Source organism: Nipponia nippon, unplaced genomic scaffold (assembly GCF_047370975.1).
Source record: "Nipponia nippon isolate SJK-2023a ecotype South Korea unplaced genomic scaffold, ASM4737097v1 scaffold_4, whole genome shotgun sequence".
NCBI classification, from domain to species: domain Eukaryota; kingdom Metazoa; phylum Chordata; class Aves; order Pelecaniformes; family Threskiornithidae; genus Nipponia; species Nipponia nippon.
Window position 1 is genome coordinate 74,957,250 of NW_028262358.1, and position 20,065 is coordinate 74,977,314.

The following is a 20,065-nucleotide window of genomic DNA, read 5'->3' on the forward strand; positions in this document are numbered from 1 at the left end:
CTTCCCCAAACCAGAAGAGAAACATTTCCAGCTTTCCATTAGTCAAAACAGGAGTAAGTTTTAAATTTAGAAGTCCAGAGTAGCTTTGAAAAATAGAACAAAACTTTATTTACATCAAGGAACCTGAGCGCCTTCTCCAGTTAAGAATTTATTACATTCAAGATACAAGTCAGTCCATTAATTTCACATTATACAGTACAGTGTAAACCCACACCAAGCAGAATAAAAACTATTAAATATAGAATAGAACATCCACAGATTGCGATGCGCTTTTATGCAAAGTAACTAAAAAAAAAACCCCAAAAAGTCAAGGCACAAAGCTTTGCCTACTCTTGCAATCTAGCACTGCTCACGTATAGAACAGAAGTGCAAATGCCAGGACTAACGTCTTAGTGCTTGCGGTACGATCCAGCACTTGGCAGCGCTTCGGGGAGAAATAAGTATATTAAGTGACGCTTAACTGCAAGAGGTTGGGCAAGTGCTCACCTTCAACTCAGTCCTGGCTTTATGGACGAAAATATGATTCTTAATAAATCAGATACCTAATCCATGGATGACAGTTTTTGTCCTCAACACAGAGATTTTTCTAGCTTAAGCAAGGCAATGGTAAAGTAACAGAGTTTACTTCAAGTAATTTCAACCCATAACATGGAAGTTTAAGTGGTGAAGCTTTCTGGAGAATCTTTAACTTAAAAGGCACTGTAAATAGATCCTCGCTTTAACTGTATATGCCAGGACACAATTTACTTTGGAAGGAAATTTAAATATGTAAAAACTAACATTCATTGTCTCAAAACAGCCTTGAGGAACGCCAGATTCCAAGAACTAGGAAAGCTACAGCCTTGAACATCAAGGCTGCCTGGAAGTGCTGCGAGCTGGACTCGTTGGAAATGTCCTACATCTGTTTTAATCTTAAATTGCTTTAAACGTTTCATTCTCATTGAAGGGCAGCCCCTGCTCTTAAAAGCATGCTTTCAGGGGATAAGGAGAACAAGTTCTCTCTCTAAGTACATTCCATTTCAAGTTCGAGGCCAGAACTAAGACACTGAAGGCTCTAAGCGCTCGCTAAGATGACTCAAAATGCAGACGTCGCCCGGACAAAGGCCTCCACGTAGCAGTCGGCCGCGATTCTACATCGTGCTGCTCCAGAGAACGCGGTTCTGCTCTGCCTTCCTGCCAGTGCTTTTGGGATCCGTGACCTCCTGCAAAAGGCTGCTCTTACCTTGGCATTCCAGGCCGTTGCTCCATTCCTACTACTCAGGCCTCCTGCTTTTAAGGGGGGAAATGGGGGTGAATTCAAGTGACTCATGCAGGAATTAATACAGCCGGGGGGGGGGGGGGGGGGGGAAGAAATCTTTGTTTTGCACAGTATTTTTACATTTGTTGGGAAGACGTTAGTCAGAAACACAAATAACTGTGTATATACAAGCAGTAAGTAGATAAGGTTCAAAGAGGTTACAGCATATTTCCCAATGCGGCTTTGATTTCATTTTCTGGTTTTTTTTTTTAGTACTTGATTATGCAAGACGTGTAAACTATCCCTGAGAACAATCTTACATGCAGGACGTTCCAATTTGGAATTTCATTCCAAAAATTAGCTTATAAATTGGGGATTATTTAAAATCTTCCCACTGCCAGGTGTGTTTCTTAAACTCATTTTCTTCTGGCAACATGATCTCAGGTATGGGGAAACTTCTTTACATCGCCATCGACTCCTCGGGTACCGCCTAGGGGTTGCAGCGGGGAGCTGCCGCAGAACCATTTCCCCATCTTTTGTCGTTTGTCCTGCGCCAGACCCAATTCCTGCCAAAGGAAACCCGCGACCTCCCCGGGGAGGGGCAGGGAACTCTGCAAAAGCAGAGCAGAAGCCGTTATCGCTCCCCCTCCGCCAGCAGGATTTGTCCTCGCCCTCAGCGAACGCCCCCGACTTTCTGCGCACGCAGAGCAGGTACTGCGGCCTGCAGGAGGAAAAAGGGGAAAAGGGAAGCTGAAGAAACACAGGCTTAGTCTGCGCTCCTTCAAGTCACCGCCTCTGCCACGCCACTTCATTTGTTACCATACGCAGCTGGCTGAACACCCGCGGCCGTGCAGGCTTACTCCTCTTTGTTGAACAAACGCTGTCACGTGCACCTAGAACAGGGCTTGGCCTGGTATTTAAAAGCATTTACCATTACTTTAAGCAAAGGCGAGAACCCTTGTGTAGCAGGTGAAACAAGGCCGTATTTTAAAGTGCAGGTTCATGCATTGCACTGGAAAAAGATGCCACGGAAGTGCGCATACGCACAAAGGAAAAAAAAAAAGGAATCGGGCAAAAGCACAATGGGATTTAAGTGCCGACAGCAGAGGGAGAAGGAGGCCCTTCAACATGGCAAGATGCAAAAAAAATTATGCATTGTCGCTGCAAGTTGATTCATGCTTCTCACTAACTTTGCAGAAGAAGGGAAAAAGCCATGAGGTTCTCGGTTGCACACGCTGAGGACAAGAGAGGGAACACAAACAGCCCACAATGAACGTCTAAGGTTCTGTGCTATGCTACATCTAGAGCTCTTGTTAATAAATTATACTTCTTAGCAAGAAAAATAACAGTGCAAAGTAAAAAACCCCAAACATGAGCACATTCTAATCACACAGCCTTAAAAAAAAAAATCCTTAACCTACAAATTTGGCGTTCAAGTAAACAAATTGCAAGCCCACTCTTTCAGAGTCAGATTTTTGCCGTTGGCTGCTGCTTTTTTTGCTCGTACTGGGGAGGGCTCGCTGGCACGGCTGGGCCTTCCCGCGTCTTCCTGCTTGGCAGCGACGAACCTACCCCTACCAACCACTGCTGCTCCCCTCGGAGGAGCCCGCCTGCAAGTCAGCGCCCAGGGAAACAAACCCCAGCTGGCACTGATCCAGCTGGCAAGGGGCAAGCGGCCGTACAGTACCACCTGCAAGGATCGCCTCATCGATAATTCCCCCTCATTCTCAAATTTGCGTTTTAACACATCGCTACGTTAAAGTCTTGGCACAGGAAGCCAGAAAAGTTGTTACCACCTTAGTTTAAGCAACTGGGTTAAAAATACCACAGCCCTATGTCAATACCATACGTTACGTAATCTGTTTATATCAAATTTTATCACCTTCTTCATACATTTCTTGATTTCTGTGGTAGTGCAGTCATTAAAATCACAAGTACAATCACCGGTACTTGACACTATTTCGATTTGTCACCACTGTTTAACCAGTAAACCAGAGTTAAGCACTATAGCAGATTAATATGACCCATTTTGTCCCCCTTCCCATACACCGCTTTTAAATGCCCTAAACGCATGGTGCCACTCCTAAAAAGTAATTTTTCATCTTTTCTTGTCTTAGTGACAGAACCAAAAGAATTATATAGTTTGCCAACAGGTTACCCAATTTACAGCCGCTGGGCATCCCCTGAAATTTGACTGGATTTCCCGGTTTATGTCACCCACAAACTTCCAACGCAGTAGAAACAGTCGTCTTTCACGAGGTAAGACAGCTCAGCATCACAGATGGATTTCTCTCCTCCTCTCTCGTGAAAACATTTTGTGACCAAGCACCTCAGAACTGCACACTCCACCCACCTCCAAAAAACTGAGTGGTCCGAGCAGTCCCCCTCCTTCCCAGTTAGTTCTTATTACAGCATATAGAACTTAAATGCATGCCTCACATTTAGAAAACATCTCATGTTTTAACATTTTCCGTACAGTCTATGCATTTTATCACGTTACCCCATTCACGTCATGGCAGACTTTCCGACTCTGAGACACATCGCTGCAGACTGAAAATGAAAGGAGAAAGGGCCGGACAGACACAGAAATGAACACGCGGGCTCTGCACCACTACAAGAGGATTCTTGAACCGCTTCTACAATTCCATTGCATTTCCCTTTTTTAAAAAAAAAGTCAGCTTGTATTTCAATCGTTCTTCTCCCGGTCAACATTCACAGTTTTTCTCCCAGGGGAGCCACCAGCAACCACTGGAGAATCGCGCAATACATGGTCCAGATGGGGCTGGAGGGAGACGCTGGCTGGAGAGTCCCCGGGTATCTTACGGGAGGTTTCTATCACAGAGTTTCTCAGCGTGTCATTCATTTCTATTACCTCAAAGTCTGCTTCGTTCCACTCTCCCGCATCCTCCTCATCCTCTTCGTCCTCATTAAGCCCCGAGTTTGACAACAAAGCTTTCCGGTCCTCGCTCTCGCTCATTTCTTTCAAGTCGCTCTCACCGGGGCAGTTGGCCAATTTGTACATCAGAGGGAAGAGTATAACTGTCACTGCAGAAGTCACCAAGGCGGTGTACATAACCACGGGAACGTGGTGGAACCTGCCTTGCAGATACCCCACCACGGCAGGAATGCACATCTCGCCCAGCGCGGCGCCGATCACAAACAGGGAAGCCGATTTTCCTTGCACGACCGTGTACTGTTCTATCCAGGAAATGCCGCTGGGGAAGATGGTAGCCATCGACGCTCCATACATAGCGGTTCCGACCCACAGCGAGGCTGGGTACCTCACAAAGAAGGCCAAGCACGAAGAGGAGACGGCAGAGCCTACGATACTCAGCAGGATCATGGTGCCAGGGTACAAGCAAGCAGCACAGAATATTGCCACTCCTCTGCAAGCGGCAAATGTGCCCCAGAAGACAGAATTCAAAGCGGCTGCTTCGTTTTCTTTCATCTCGGCAAAGACCTCCGCGTAAGTAAATATGTAAGAGCCGTACGTGACCTCCGCTCCCACGTAGCAGAAGAAAAACATGAACAGGAGAATAATAAGGGCATAGTGGTATTTGGCAAACATGCCTTTCTGCAAAGAAGCCTTTGATTTGTCTCGAGCTGAGCTGCCCTTTGAATACAAAATAAAGAAGAAGAAAGAAACGAGCAGAAGATAGGTCCCTATGACAACATAGGACCACAAAAAATCTGCACCAAGATGGTGTTTCAGTGCTGACGCAGCTGATGCAGCTGATGATGTCGGCACAGACCTCGGGACAGACTGGTTTGTCTTTCCAGCTACTGGAAGGTCTTTAGAGTCGGAGCCTCCCAAGGCCATTTTAGCCAGGATTGGAGCCACAAATGCACCGACAGCAAAACTGAAGTGTAAGGCCTGCATATGCGGCCCAGCCTCTGCTCCCCAGGTATTCAGTGCCAGTACATTGCCACCTGCGGATCAGAGAGGAGGATTCAGTCATTTTAGGCTGAAACCAGATATTGGTTTAAAAAAAAAAAAATAGACAAACCAAACCAAACCATAACCTGTATTCATAGAATCATAGAATCGTTAAGGTTGGAAAAGACCCTTAAGATCATCGAGTCCAACTGTTAACCTAGCAGTGCCAAGTCCACCATGAAACCATGTCCCTAAGCACCACATCTACACGTCTTTTAAATACCTCCAGAGATGGAGACTAAATCACTTCCGTAGGCAGCCTGTTCCAGTGCCTGACTACCCTTTCGGTGAAGAAGTTTTTCCTAATATCCAAACTAAACCTCCCCTGGCGCAGCTTGAGGCCGTTTCCTCTCGTCCTATCCCTTGTTACTAAGGAGAAGACACCGACCCCCACCTGGCTACAACCTCCTTTCAGGTAGTTGTAGAGAGCAATAAGGTCTCTCCTCAGCCTCCTCTTCTCCAGGCTAAACAACCCCAGCTCCCTCAGCCGCTCCTCATAAGACTTGTTCTCCAGACCCTTCACCAACTCCGCTGCCCTTCTCTGGACACGCTCCAGCACCTCGATGTCCTTCTTGTAGTGAGGGGCCCAAAACTGAACCCAGTACTCGAGGTGCTGCCTCACCAGTGCCGAGTACAGGGGCACTATCACCTCCCTGGTCCTGCTGGCCACACTATTCCTGATACAAGCCAGGATGTCATTGGCCCTCTTGGCCACCTGAGCACACTGCTGGCTCATGTTCAGGCGGCTGTCAACCAACACCCCCAGGTCCTTTTCCGCCAGGCAGCTCTCCAGCCACTCCTCCCCCAGCCTGTAGCGTTGCACGGGGTTGTTGTGACCCAAGTGCAGGACCCGGCACTGAGCCATGTTGAACCTCATACAGTTGGCCCCGGCCCATCAGTCCAGCCTGTCCAGGTGCCTCTGCAGGGCCTTCCTGCCCTCCAGCAGATCGACACTTCCACCCAACTTGGTGTCGTCTGCAATTATCTGTATTATTGATTCAGTTTGCAATAATAGCAGGTTTAGCAAATACAATGTGCAAAATTGTAGTTAACTGAAATTCTGCCTGTAAGCACCTTAAATCCACGTGATTACTTGAGCTTTCGAAGGGTATTCACAGCAGTCAAAATGAAGAGCCACACACTGGCTTAACCCAGCAACAATGGCTGTGCTTAATTCCCCTACTTGACGATTTCCAGCATTTTTCAGCCTTTTTTCCAAAGAGCAAATTTAACTGCTTCCCATTGCTATAAGTTTTAAAAGCAACAATGCACAACGCTGCGAAGCAGAGGCCTCATTAAACAACATCCCAGGAAACATCAAGAATCGCTTGCTTATGATGGGCTCGGACTACCCCAACTGCATTCAAACGACTTTCCAGAAGCAGAAAGGTTTACAATACCGCTGCAGAGACCGAACTACAACACCCTCAAATCAACAATAATGCAAGAAAATTGGAACTCTGAGAGACGTTTTAAGTAGTCGCCAAGAAGAATGGAGGAAAATAAGAACAGTAACTAAACTCCCATGCTACGCTACAGCAACCCTTGTCACGCAGACTCAGTTACACTCGACTGCCTTGCTCTTAGCTTCTGCTGGGAAGTCTCCCTGCCTCAAAGGTCGGACTTCCAAGCAGCACACCCACCCACTGAAGGCATTTTTACAATAAGCCCACAGGATTTTCCCATATGAAGAATTTTTAAACCAAGTGCCATGTATAACGATCCTACCAGAGGCAACAAATACACCTCTGCACTCAGGTTATTTACCATAACCTGTGCCACGCAAAACCATCTTTTTCACTACTGGGTCCTATATCACGCTCTCTTTAGTGTTAGCAGAGCTCCCTCAAGCTCCGCAGAATTAGGGCAGATGGTTCCCACGTGCAGCTATCACCCCTCGGTGTTGCCTACCCGCCAAGCCACTGGAACCAGGCCCTGCCTGGGATGCTTCCAGAGCTGTTTGGATAGCTAGGCTAATTCATTAGCCAGCTCTTACTCAGAAATAAGCCTGCCCCGAAGCTGGTCGACCAGATCCAGTCGTACCTTGCTGGCTAGTAAGTAACCACAGGCTCCCTCGGTAAGCCAGGAAAGTCAGCACGCTGCTGGGAAGTCACCGGAGAGGTGCCAGGTGAGCGGCCGCCTGTTGCGGCTTCACCACCACCTTCTACAGCAACGCCAGAACACTCCACCGCTGACGTATTTTTGGTTGCTTCCTGATCCCCATCTGCAAGCATGCCAGCGTTACCCACTCGTCTCTTAAGCGTGCTTAGGTCTCTTGCCATGGCCTCGCCTCCTGATCCAAACCGCCTGCTACCGCCAGCCATCGCTACCTCATCCTTTCTAAGCCATGCCCAAGGAACTAATTTCTGTGGGAATTTCTTTTTCATACCTCTGGTATAACTGACCTTTCCAACCGCACCTGTAGGCATCTGCTCTGCAACGTCACCAACACATCTCCCTCCAATAAGGGGCCTCTACTAAGAAACTGCTTTTCTCAACAGGTTTCCAGCAAAAGCCTTTTTTCCAGGCCATCTGCGGTATGCACATGCCACAGACTTACAATTTGGTGTATAGAATAAATTTATATTCCCAAACACCTAAGCGAGGCTGGCCAAGGGCAGCAAATATCCCTGAATTCAGGGAGAGGGATGACAGGGTGCTGTGAGCGAGCTAGGGCAGCAGATGCCTGCTGTGACTCCCCAGACGCCACCTGGCCAGGTTTAGGTGGCCAACTCCCCAACACAGCAACTGTGAGAACCCTCTCTCAAACACCTGGGGTTGCTCAGGACTCCCTTCGCTCCAGCTGACACTAATGAACCGTAACCTGACCAGCTTCCTGTAGGTGAGTAATTTAAAGAAAACACTGTTTAAAGAGCACGTAGCACTTTCTTTACGCCTGTTAATTGCCCACTGAAACACATACGTACTGATCTTCTCCAGGAAGCAGGAGATACCCAGCTCCCCAAGCCCCTTAAGGAAGGTCTGTAACAGAGACACACAAACACTGGAAGTCTCAGGGCCAGAATAATCCAAGAACCCCGGCCAGGTGAAACAGCTGCCCTCTTTTAATTCAATACATGTCAAATGAAATACCAGCCAACAGTTTTGGTGAGCTTGAAGTTTCCAATTAGTTCGGTGAAGGAACTATCAGACCGTATGGTCCCTTACCTGTGTCTAGAATTCCCATGGAAGCTCCAATAATTGACATCAAGACAGTTAACAGCAGGGATTTCTTACACCAGGGTATCCCATAAAGACCAACCGTTGTTCCAGACATGGATAATGCTGGAAAGGTTAAAAAACAAAACAAACAAAAAACCCAGATACTACAGTTGCCATTTAAACTACAAAACATACAGAAGACCAAGAAATACAAATGCATTCATCATTATTACAGTTACAGATAATCCGAATAGGTGATGCAACCTAATTACCTCAATTAATGATTCGCAGAAACAGCTAGAAAGTTCAACAGAATCATTTTTCACTTGGAAAGAAGGAATTTCATCGGAATACAAACACTACATGAAAAACCTGTTTTGCTAAAGCTTTGTTTGCAAAGGGAGTAGCATCTGCTGCTAGAACACTAAGAAGCCGCCTTCTGCGAACTTTTGATTTAGAAGTGCTATTTCAGTATCTTCTGCAAACTTCTGATCTGGAAATGTTACTTTACCACAAAAGAAGTAAAACGTGGTTTTGAACAGTATTTTGAACAGTTTTTTTCGCTCTAAGAACTACAGAGCATTACATTTGGCTCCGTTTTAAAAGAACCCAAATCACTAAGCTCTTAAGATCCTATAAAGTGATTGCACCTTGGCCAACAAGCAACCCCCATATAAAAATGCTGATTTCCATTTATATTCTGTTCTCACACGAGGGATGTATTCCAAGGGATTTCTGGAGTTTTAAGAGACAGAACAATAAAACTTCTCATCATCAATTCAGCAGCAATTCATTAACCGTATTAGTTTTTGCTATTATTAACTAACTACACTTACAACATGCCATTTCAAAAAATCTTTTTTAGCAGATGGAAATTATTTTTATTACAATTTGGAAGGAAGTCCAGCAGTTAAATTCTATGTTTATAATCACCTTCATAATAAAATAATCCGCAATTAATATCTTGAATTTACAGTATGAGGTTTGTAGAAAGCTTGTGCCAGTTCAGACGTCTATTATTTTTCAAATCAATGCTTGATCATAGGTGGGGCAGATACTTAAAGATCAATGGGGATCGATGCAATTAAGAACTTTTAGGTTAATTCCAAACAACAACGGAAAAAATAAATACCCAGAACCCGAGAGCCCTAGCGTGACGCTCGGAATACACGCTCGAAGCATTTTTGAAGGCTAGTGTGCTGCGCTGCATGGAGAAAAATCTAAAGCCGGGGTGTATTAAGTACAGGTTCTCAGATGCCCCACTCAGAGCTGAAACGTAACTTCTCAGCAAGTTCTCAGCAGTCCACTTCAGCTCTGCGCCTGCAGACTGGTACTTAAAAGCTTCCTTGACGAAGACAGATTATGTCTTCAATTTTTTCTCTGTACAGTAGCAGAGTTTCAGCAGTTGAAAGATGGGAGGTAAAACTACATGAGCCAAAAGCTCTTACAGGCAGCTTCAGATGACAGAAATGAGAGAAGATTCAGTAGTTCAGATTGTGCTTTTGCCGTAAGCGCTACAAGTTGGTAAGGATTAGGAGATGAATCATTTTCCAAGCATTGTTGACAGACAGCTATCTTGTCCGATACTTGAGGAAAAGAAGCAAATACTAAACTATTTCAAGTTAACACTCACTTCCACAGGCGTATTAATTCCATTATGGAAGGTAAAGCCTCTAATGTTGGACGCAGACAACTCTGACCTTGTCAGATGTACAAGGAGGCTAAAGGAACCCCACTTTACGGATGTTCTGGTGGAGAGGAATAAAGAACAAGGAGGAGACCAAATAAAGACATCTTAGAACAAAAGCAAAGAACTGATCCAGGAAGATGAAGACAAGGGGGGCGGGGGGGAAGAGAGAAGAGACAGACAGACGTTATATGACATGACTACTCCTGATAGCAGGAGACAGGCATACAGGGATAAGAAGAGACTTAGTTCAAACACCAGCAACGGAAAATGGACCTTCTCATATCCTCTGAACTGACCCTGTGATTACAGCACGGTCCTCAGGGGAGGCACAGTTCTGTTCAAATCTCCCTGAAAGTATGGGAAGGAGAAGGAAAAGCGTGAGCCCTGGAGTCTGCTTTAGTCCCTAACTTACAGCACGAAGGCACGTACTGCCATTACTGCACTTGAAAGAAAAAAAGAGAGGGCTTCCACTATTTTAGGTGTGCTCCAAGAATCTCTACCTGAATGAGACACTAAGGCGACTCTGAAAGGAGCACCTCATTTCTGGATGCTGAGCGTTGCTCTTGGCGACCTGACAGCCGAGCAGCCCCGCTCTGCCAGGACAAAGCCAGTCCTGTGCTCCTACAGGACAGAGTTTCCACATGTCCAGAAAACTGTCAAGATCATAAACTGTGGTTCCTATAGAATTTAAATATTTTCATAGCTAGGCAGCAACTGAGCAGCAAGTTTCCACCATCGCAGGTGGTATTTAATGTTTTTCCACTTCACAGAAGTTCTAATTTGATTAAGGCCCTCCAGTCAAAACCTCAGCACTTTTGTCCAGCACGCAAAGATGATCCCTTCTGCTGAGCTCTGAGGAAGGGAAGGGTTTTACGAAGCTCTCCCCACAGCAGCGTACCCTCAGCACGACTGCTGGAGGTTTCCGCTGTGTGGAAATGAAAACCAAAACATAGTTTCCCGTTTTGTTTATGCATTTCATAGAGTGACATTACAGAGGCCTGTATGTTCCAAGAGGATCTGTACCGAGCATATTACTTGATACAAAGGAAAAAAAAACCTCCACTTGTAACTTTTTTTTTGTCCAAACCAGAGGCACCTTTTGGTCAATTCAAACAGGTTTTGTCAGTTCAAAAGCAGTTACCGCTACTAATGCGCCCAGCGAGCCCAACCGCTTGGAAACGATGCTGCACCGCAGTAACGCGGTGCCAGAAAACGAACAAAACAGGATTATCGCGACAGGGAGCGGCAGCACACGCGCGGCGGTTCACGGGGAGCAGCACCGCATGCCGCAGGCCCCCGATTTCCACGTCTCGGCCCCGCCACAGGACCTCGACAGGACGGCCTGGCAGGCCGCGCCGGCCCCGGGGCAGGGAGCGCCGGCCCCGGCCCCTGCTGACGGGCGGTTCCGCGCACGGCCGGCGGCCGTGCCTCAGGACGGGCCCCGCCGCGGCCCGGCACTCACCGAGGAGGAGGTGGGCGTTCATGCAGTCGAAGAGCACCCCGCCGAGCACCGACCCGCCCAGGTAGCCCAGGGACCGGCCGACGAAGATGTAGTAGATGTCGCTGACGTTCTTGTGGACGTTGGCGGCCAGGTTCTGGAAGGTGGGCCCCAGCACCGCGATGCTCATCCCCTGCGAGGCATTGAAAGGGGGTGAGCTGGCGCGCCGCCTTCCCCCGCCCCGACAGGCGGCCGAGCGGCTCGGAGCCCCCCGGCGGCCGCAGGGGAAGGGGCCGCAGGTGCGGCGAGAGCCCCCCGCCCGCCCTCCGCGCTCACCAGCCCCAGGAAGGCCGCGCAGAGCGCCCCGGAGATGCACCAGCGCAGCGCGGCTCCCTCCCCGCGCCGGCCGCATCGCCAGCCGCCACCGCCGACCACGGCCGCCTCCGCCTCTGGCGCGGCGGGGAGGCGCGGCCGCGGCCCCGCCGCCTCCCCCGGGGCGGCGAACCGGACGTGCTTCTTCCGCTCGGCGCCGGCCATGGCTCCTCGCGCCGCGGCGCCGGCACCAACGGCCGCTGCGGCCCGCGGGGGAACGCGGTACCGCCGGCCCCGCCCCCTCGCATGGCGGCGCGGGGGGAACTACAGCTCCCCGCGAGCTCCGCGCCGCGCCGCCGGGCGGGGCGGGGCGGCTGCGGCGCGTGCGAGGTCCCGCCCATAGCCGTTGGCGCCGAGGCGGGCCCGCGCGGAAGATGGCGGCGGCTCCGCGGCGGTTGCCGCAGGTTTTGCCGTTTGGTTTCTGAAGAGTTTTCCCCCGGCTGCCGCCTCTGGCCGGGTTTTTGGGATTGGTGTTACTGGGGCAATTAACACCCGAGCTTGCGGACGGCAAACAGCTACGGTCTTATGCCGTACTGCTTATGCAGCCTGAGGAGCCAGTTAATTCAGAGTGCCCTTACGAAACCAGAAATGGGCCTATATGCAGGCCTCACTGAGCAAAACGATAACCACCAAGGTTTAAAATGGATCTAAAAAATTACAGTTGTTTAAGATCCCCTTTTACAAGTAATATTTTTTTTTAAATGCCCAGCCTACCTTACAGAAGTAAGATCTCAGGGGCAGAGGCCCTTAGCTAGAGGCAGCCTTACCCTGCTGTCAGTTTGCGTGCCTCGCTACAGCGCTGCTGCACTAAAGCTTGGCTTGGCTTCTCTTGCTTTCCATGGATGGTATAATCAGTACATTTTTTCAAAGTCCTATTTTGTATTTTTTTTGACACAATCCAGTCAGTTTGCTCTCAGAGCATTCCTTGTATCTACTGGGTCAGACACAAAAGCCCTCATCCAAATTTGTGTTCTCACACAACTTAACCATACTGGACCTCTCAGACAACTTGGCATACAAGGTCTTTGTCTTCTGCGTTGCACATGTCGTGTCACGCTTATAAAGCTCGCCAAGACACACAGAGTTGTTGGGTCTCCTCTTAGCTTATATTAAAACACTTATATAAATTACTACTACTTGCTAAGAGTAGTTCACAGGCTTTTCAAAGTGTTTCATTTCATATCTGTTCAGCATGGAGCTGCCACTCTCTAGAAGAAAGGTTTATCTTTCAGAGTACTTGTTATTTTTAAGCCTGACAAGCAACTCAAACACAATTCGAAGTTGGATTTTTTCTTATTTTGTTTTCCAAGTTGTTCAGAACAGAAGTACGTGTTAGAATGTAACAGCCCCTGTACCTAAATTGCAGCAACCTAATCCTGTTTCTGCTGGCACTGGTTAGCGTGTTGCAGGTACAGCTCCAGTTTAGGATAACCTGAGGGAATAGACATATGCATTAAAAAAAAAAACTAGCTACAACAAATAACCATGCAGGATAACGTAGCTGTGAACAATGAGATTTAAATGTTAATATCTTTGCAACAAGTGCAAAGTCTTACTATCAGGTATCTGCAGCACGCTGCTGAGCTGCTGTTCACAGGTCCATAGGTAGAGAATATTTCACATAATTTTATTTCAAGTATAAAATAACAGTATTTGTTTTCTGAAAATCCTATACAAGTCAAACCGCATTTCTAATTAACAAGGCAAAATACGAACATCTAGCTTTCATGATAAATACTGGTATAAAAATAGCTTCCTGAAAAAGGTACAAAAGTATTTGAAGTGTATTCCATAGGCTTCTCATTTTTGTTTTACGTACTTACAAAGAGGTTTTGTACCTTGAGAGTGTACAAATGGCAACAGCACTCAGGCTCTTGTAAAGGTTTCGGGTGTCTTTTACAAATTTTAATTTGAAAGACAAGCAGTCTACAGAATAACCCCAGGCGGAACGGCAATGTTTCCCCCTTATCAGATACGTTTATTAAAGAAAAGGAAATATTTGGCCCTGCTACAAAGGAAAGGTGAATGAACTGAAGCTGTCAATGAGGAAACACTTCATACTGCCGAGGTAAGTCAAGGTGAAATGGGTAGCAGGCCAGTAAATGATCAGAGGTCCACTGAATTACACTGCCAGTTCATGAAGCAAAACATACAGAATTCTTTTAAAATGCCACTGAAGTTTGTTCCGTAACCATGTCCCTCCCTCCCTCAGTTTTACTTCTGCCTTTTGTGAGTGCAACTGTTCCGTGAGTTTGATATTAAACTCCAGAATGGAAGATAGAGTAGATGATAAAATTTTCAGAGGCGTGTAACTCGAAGTCAGTAGTTTAGGTTTATAAACCATTAGTCTTAAAATGGATCGTCAGTGCCATCAGAATGAAATGGGTTGCGCCATATATTAATTTAAGAGCAAATGCAATGGGGACATTCCAATCAGAACACAGTGGTAATAAAAGCTGTAAAGGCTTTTGTATAAAAGTCTGCAGATGAGATTCAATAATTATCAGAATATAACACGAAATTACTTTTAAAAAATGACAGGTTTTACAGAACAAGACTAAATGATGCATGCAGTAACAAATGGGGCACTTAAGAACTACCATCTTTATTCTGAATAATTTGAGATAGATCACAGTTACTTTAGCACCATGAAAAACATCAGACATTCATTTCTTACCCTTCTAACAAAGCAGAACTTTAAGGAACAGAGTTAAGGCTAGCAAAACATATCTCCTTTAATATCAAAAACAACATACAAAACATGAACTCTAGAAACAAACATGTCAGTGTTATCAATATTAGCGCACATTTTAGTATAAAATCACTCTAATCTTACCATACGCAGTTCTGAAACAAAACTGTTGACACTATACATTATATTTATATATATATATATTAAAAGATTAAAAGGCATACTGAAAATATGCCACAGTTTACATGACTAGAAACTCACTGGCTGTCTGGAACTGTAATGGTGCTGAACTTGTCCACAGTGAAACACAGAAAAGAATAATTATTCTTCCTCAGCTGCCTCCCACATTCCAGTGCTACAGCTCCTGTCGTTAAACACAGAATGTTTCCATATGCCCTGGTCAAAATACATTGCATTTATATATAAGTACACACACACACACACACGCTCTCTTTCAATATGAGAGGGTCAGTTCTGACAGAAGAGTTAAGACACCCAAAAGCCAGCTTCCATAACACACCCAGCTCCCCGGAGGGGAATCGGGCGCCAAAGGCGGCAGCACCTCTGCTCCCTGCCCAGGGAGGATGGCCAAGCCCCCGCGCCCGGGCTCCGCAGCGAGCTGCCCCGTGCCAGCAGTGAGAACCCGGCTGCTTAAGCTAACCCTTAAGGACGGTCCTAAGGATAGTAGCGTTGATTTCCCATCCTTAGATAGTTCCTTCGGGGCTGCAAGGAAGCATCTCCTGTCCCTTTGCCATGTACTATATCTGATGCAAAAAACCCAAGCAGGGCATTTTCACTTTAAAACGGTAGCGTCCTTTTTTTACATCATAAGCGTTCATCTAGCATGTGTGAGAACTGCCTTCAGCACTCTTGCGAGTTGATTCAACCTCACACGTCCCACTTCACAAAAACTTGCTTAGTCTGTCAGGCTATGGCTATTCAAAGGTTTAAATGATGGGAGGAAGTTTGAGAAAGGAAGGCTGAAAAGTACTATGCATATGCGATATGGTGTGCATCAGCTTTGACAATCCAGTGTCACATCCACAGGGAAGGGGAGAACGTATATGCCCAGACATCATACACGAAGAGCCAAAGGAGAAAAATGTCAGTTGTCTACCTCATCTGACACAGAATATACCCTGAAGGATGGCCACAGAATGGCTATGTCATCTTGAGTAAGCAAACTCAGGAATGTCCATAAATGGTCACTGAAAGTAAATTTAGAAAAAAAAAATTTAAATGTTAATGCTGAACAGAAAGATTTGGATGAAAGGAGTTCTAACTAAGAGTACGTTAATTTCAAGTCTGGGTTTGAGACTTGTACAGGTCCTTTAACACGTAGCCAGAATAAATCCAACGACACTGTTTTTTATAAATTATACGTTGTATATTGTTGCATAGCTTAGATGTAAATAAGAACCTGAAGGGTTTTCATTACTTCAGACAGATATATTAAGATTCACAAGGATCTCATACCTACTGAAAAGACCTAAGCATCAGCCATACATAAAACCAACCCCTTGCTCAAAATTAAGGCTTGGTTTCAAGATCTGGTCTATTAAATTGCAGCATCAAGTAAGACTGGAAATTTCACACTGCCATTTTAAGTGAACCTCTTTCTACCCAATTTCTTCTGAAGCTTACCCTGAGAACATTTGATGGAAAAAAGACGATTACTCTGTTTACAGGAGGGGAGAGCAATGTCTATGAAAAGTACTCTGAACTGTTTTCAAGAGAGGGATACATCTGAATGATTTAAGGGTTTTCTTGAACTAAGCTAGTATTTTAATTTTAGAATCTACCCCCAACAAGATTAAATCTGGCATGAATTCAGTCATCAAAATATGAGTTCAGCAGGTTTCCCCATGAACTGGTTTTCGCACCCAAAATTAAATTTTGCTACAAAAATTTGTTTACAGTTACTCAGTCAAAATAAAATTGACTATTCAGTGCTTTTCTAGTTTTCATAACAGCAACCATTTCTACATTATTCAATCATTTTTTCATAAATGTACTAAATATTTGTGTTGGGGTTTTTTGTGTTTTAGTTTGGGTTGGGTTTTGTTTGTTTATTTTTAAAGGGAGAGCACTAACCTCACTTTTAAAACCTCAGGGTGTACAGAATCCAGTACAGCTCTAAGTTTCTCAGTGGTTAGCCTGCCTCACTGCTAACAACCTGAACTTTACTTTCATTTTAACTGCATGTTATCTAGCTTTTGGACACAATCTTCTTACGCTTATGTCCAATAAAGAACATTTTCTATTGGACATTTCCCCCATAGATACAAGCTAATAGTAAAGATGCTAATAGAATTCTCATATATTAATTTACTTTTTTAACCTTTTCAGAAAAGTCATTTTTTTCCAAAGCCTTTCCAATTTTTGCATTGCTGTAAAACAAGCACTGGCATCAGAAATAGGTTCATTATTCCAACATCATCACACCAGCGTCGCTTCCTTACCCCTAACTCTGCTTCCCTCTTGTCTAACATCCCATGCACTAGCTGTTTTTACCATAGTAATCACTCCTAAACAATATTCACTCATCATACCCTCTTTTTTTTAAATGCTGTCCTTCATATTTGTGAGCATAATTTACATTTTTAGTTACTCAATATGAGAGTTTGGATTTTTATGTACAGATACATTTTTAAAGGGTATGGCAATAATTAATCCATACTCTTGTTATACTATTTCTGTATCATTTCTAAAACTTAACGATTGTTTCATATTCTCTCCCAGATAATTTATATAGATACAGAGCAGCAAGTCGGGAAGATGCCACAATTACATCAAGATGTCTGGTCACAATGATGTCAAATTGCATCAGTGCTAAAAAGCAGCCTTGTTTTTGGTTAAAAACTCAAAGCTAAACCCCACGAAATGTAAGATCTGTGATGAATACTAATGTTTCATAACAAAGCAATAGGAAACAAGAGGCTTTTACCAAACTTACTTAACACCTTTTGCATTGCCCAAATAGAAGAAAATACTGAGTAACATGTTCTACAGAAATACTCCAGACAAGAACAGCGTAGGCTGTTAACATCATTTTGTAATGAAGGCAGCATTTTGTAGTCATTTTAATTAACAATACTATGAATATTTTAATGCAATTTTTAGAAGTACTGATGAGGTGCAGAAGCACAAGTCCCAGTGAACCTAAAGGGACCTCTGTTTTACAGATTGGTTTGGCTGGGGTTTTTTCCACCTTCCAAGTCCCTCCCATACACTTCTAACATTTTAAGACTCAATTCTTTTAAGCCTCACTCATGTAAAAGCAGGGATTGAAACTCTGCAACATTAAAAAAGGTATGAGCGTTGGTCTCCAATAATTAGGATGCTTTGCACGATTATATTTAAAGGACTTTTGTAAGTTGGTAGATGTAAACATTCTATGCAATAGTATTGCTAATGTAATGTTTATATTGCAAATGTACATGGGCTTTCTGAGCAATTTACTACAACTCTGGAGAAAGAAAAATAATAAAAATAGAAGAGACAAAAATAAAGGTTATAATTTTAAAATGGTATGCCTTCATGGTGTATGTAAAGAACAGGTATTGTTACTCATTAAGAAAATGCACTTAAATGTGCATTCTGTCTTCAGATCACACTTAGTTTACTCTCTGCTATGACACTTCTAAACAAGAAAACAAAAATTGGTGTCGAACGGACCTGAAATAAAGAATGGTTAAGTATTCCACTGCATTGCTGATCCATATCCACAAATAAACAATGTACTTGGAAGTGATTTATGATAAACTGAAAAGCAGTGTTTTCATCTCAAAGGATTATGCTTTCAAATATTTTTCAGAAATACCTGCTTGACAAACAGTGCATAATACCGAAGAATACATCAGTAATAGGGCCACGTGTTTAGTATGTTAAGCAAGAAATAGGACATGCAAAGGCATTTCTTTATATTCAAAGAAAATATGGAGCTATATCCTACACCCAACTGAACACAGCTATAAAGACCTATCATAAACCTGCATCTTCCCTTAGTGCAAAAGACTCTTTAATTGTTGAATGTCATTTTAATAGCTCGTGTATATTTCCATGTTAAAAACAACTTATTATTGCACTTAGAATGTATCCTTTAAAGCTGTCTTGTTTTTAAGAATAAAAAAAAGAAGAACCTAACAAGTACAACAGAAGAATTTGAAGTTTAGTCTAATTCACAATACTGCTCCAAAGTATTACTGTCAATACAATTTCAAAACTATCGGCTATTTGAGGTTTAGCGGAGAAAAAAACACACACATACATTAATAGTATTGCCTTCACCAAGTAAAATATTTCTATCATTCAGCAGCTTTACTTCTGAACGTGTTTGCACACAGAGCTTAGTTTGTGTATATTCAAAACCTGTGCCCATCAAAAATTTCATCCTTAGTGTTCTTTGTTTGGGCTACTGTGAAAATGTGAATGCAAGAACAGGTGAGTGTTTAAGCAAACTGAGCAGGCTGGAGCATTCAGGGGGAAAAACAGATGTTTAATAATTTAGCTTTCTAATGCAAAACGATTTCAGGAAGAGTTAAGGTAATTAAAAAGATGCATATTCCTGTTCATGATATAGAATTATAAAAGACTGTATAACAGCATGAGAAACTTCAAAAAACAGATCAGTCATAAGAGCTACTACATTTCCCGGTATAAACACCCATGGGTGTGCCTGCATTGGACCATAAAAGTTATTGAAGAATCCTGGGTCAGTGAACCAAAACCAGCTTTCACACTTCCAGAAATAGGTTCTGATGAATTAGAAAAATATTCTCTTCACACACAGAATCACTACGGACGTACACGCTAATGCTACAAAACTTCAAATACTTTGAAAATGTGGCTTGAAATCAAACTCAACAACTCATCAAAAAAAGTTCAATGGTATAAAAAAGATTCTTATAGCTGTTTTGCAATTTGAACAATGGTTCAAAACTTCTTCAGTATCATATAGTATCTTCAGCCAAAAAGTACAAATCTAGCTTCAGTAGAAGGTCAAGCTGGTACAGGAAAAGAAAGCATCAAAAAACAGATTCCATTTCTTTGACTGGCTTCTCTGTAGCGTCCAACACCAAAGTACTTTCATTTTCCAGCATTTTCTCAGTAGTTTCTCCATCAGCAGGTTTTGCTTTTTCTTTTAACTTCTGCCGTTCATGGACCCAGGGGATGACACATAAGATAGCCCCGCCAATAAGGGGAGGGACTCCGGCCAGGTAGAACGCTACATCATAGTTGCCGAGGCGATCACGCAGCAAACCTGGAAAGACAGAGAGTTACCACTGGTAAGTAATGGGGCATCGGGAATCTACAACAAACATGTCTTTTCTTTGGATTCAGAAACTCGAGGGCTGGCACAGATTATTATAACCACTGATCTGACTACCTGATGGCCAAACATAGGCGTACATATAGGTAGAAGGGTATTCCAGAGTTGATTCGAAGACTCCAAGTAATGAAGAACTCAGTATGTCACCACTCGACTGCTTAATTACCACCTATCCTTAAAAACACGTACCCTATTTCCTATTTGA

General features: G+C 44.2%; 3 protein-coding genes across 5 annotated transcripts in view; 1 reads left to right on the forward strand and 2 right to left on the reverse strand.

The window, feature by feature from the left end:
- REV3L (REV3 like, DNA directed polymerase zeta catalytic subunit) overlaps positions 1 to 937 on the forward strand; it is a 129,700-nt gene extending 128,763 nt beyond the window's left edge. For both annotated transcript variants that reach the window (XM_087775676.1, XM_087775673.1), the window contains one exon: positions 800 to 937. The gene's annotated coding sequence lies outside the window, so the exon portion shown is untranslated. The remainder of the gene's footprint in view (positions 1 to 799) is intronic.
- Positions 81 to 12,093, reverse strand: SLC60A2 (solute carrier family 60 member 2). 2 transcript variants are annotated; one of them, XM_087775677.1, is made up of 4 exons: positions 11,801 to 12,093; positions 11,489 to 11,657; positions 8,343 to 8,459; positions 81 to 5,167 (listed from the first exon to the last, which is right to left on the reverse strand). In XM_087775677.1, exons 1-4 carry the CDS (start codon positions 11,999 to 12,001, stop codon positions 3,924 to 3,926), a joined length of 1,731 nt encoding a protein of 576 aa, XP_087631803.1. In that variant the 5' UTR covers positions 12,002 to 12,093; the 3' UTR covers positions 81 to 3,923. The 2 variants fall into 2 exon arrangements, with proteins under 2 accessions (XP_087631803.1, XP_087631804.1); XM_087775678.1 differs by lacking the exon at positions 8,343 to 8,459.
- A 2,056-nt stretch (positions 12,094 to 14,149) lies between these two features.
- Positions 14,150 to 20,065, reverse strand: part of SLC16A10 (solute carrier family 16 member 10) — a 77,698-nt gene continuing 71,782 nt past the window's right edge. The window contains exon 6 of the mRNA XM_087775679.1: positions 14,150 to 19,791. Coding sequence (XP_087631805.1) covers positions 19,556 to 19,791 — 236 coding nt within the window. The 3' untranslated portion in view covers positions 14,150 to 19,555. The remainder of the gene's footprint in view (positions 19,792 to 20,065) is intronic.

What these genes read in the sequence shown, in the direction of transcription:
- SLC60A2 (XM_087775677.1), bottom strand. Translation starts at nt 12,001, where the DNA reads ATGGCCGGCGCCGAGCGGAAGAAGCACGTCCGGTTCGCCGCCCCGGGG. An exon ending in GCGCGGCCTTCCTGGGGCTG is followed by an intron (nt 11,658 to 11,800) that starts GTGAGCGCGGAG and finishes AATGCCTCGCAG; the next exon opens with GGGATGAGCATCGCGGTGCT. An exon ending in GAACGCCCACCTCCTCCTCG is followed by an intron (nt 8,460 to 11,488) that starts GTGAGTGCCGGG and finishes TAACCTTTCCAG; the next exon opens with CATTATCCATGTCTGGAACA.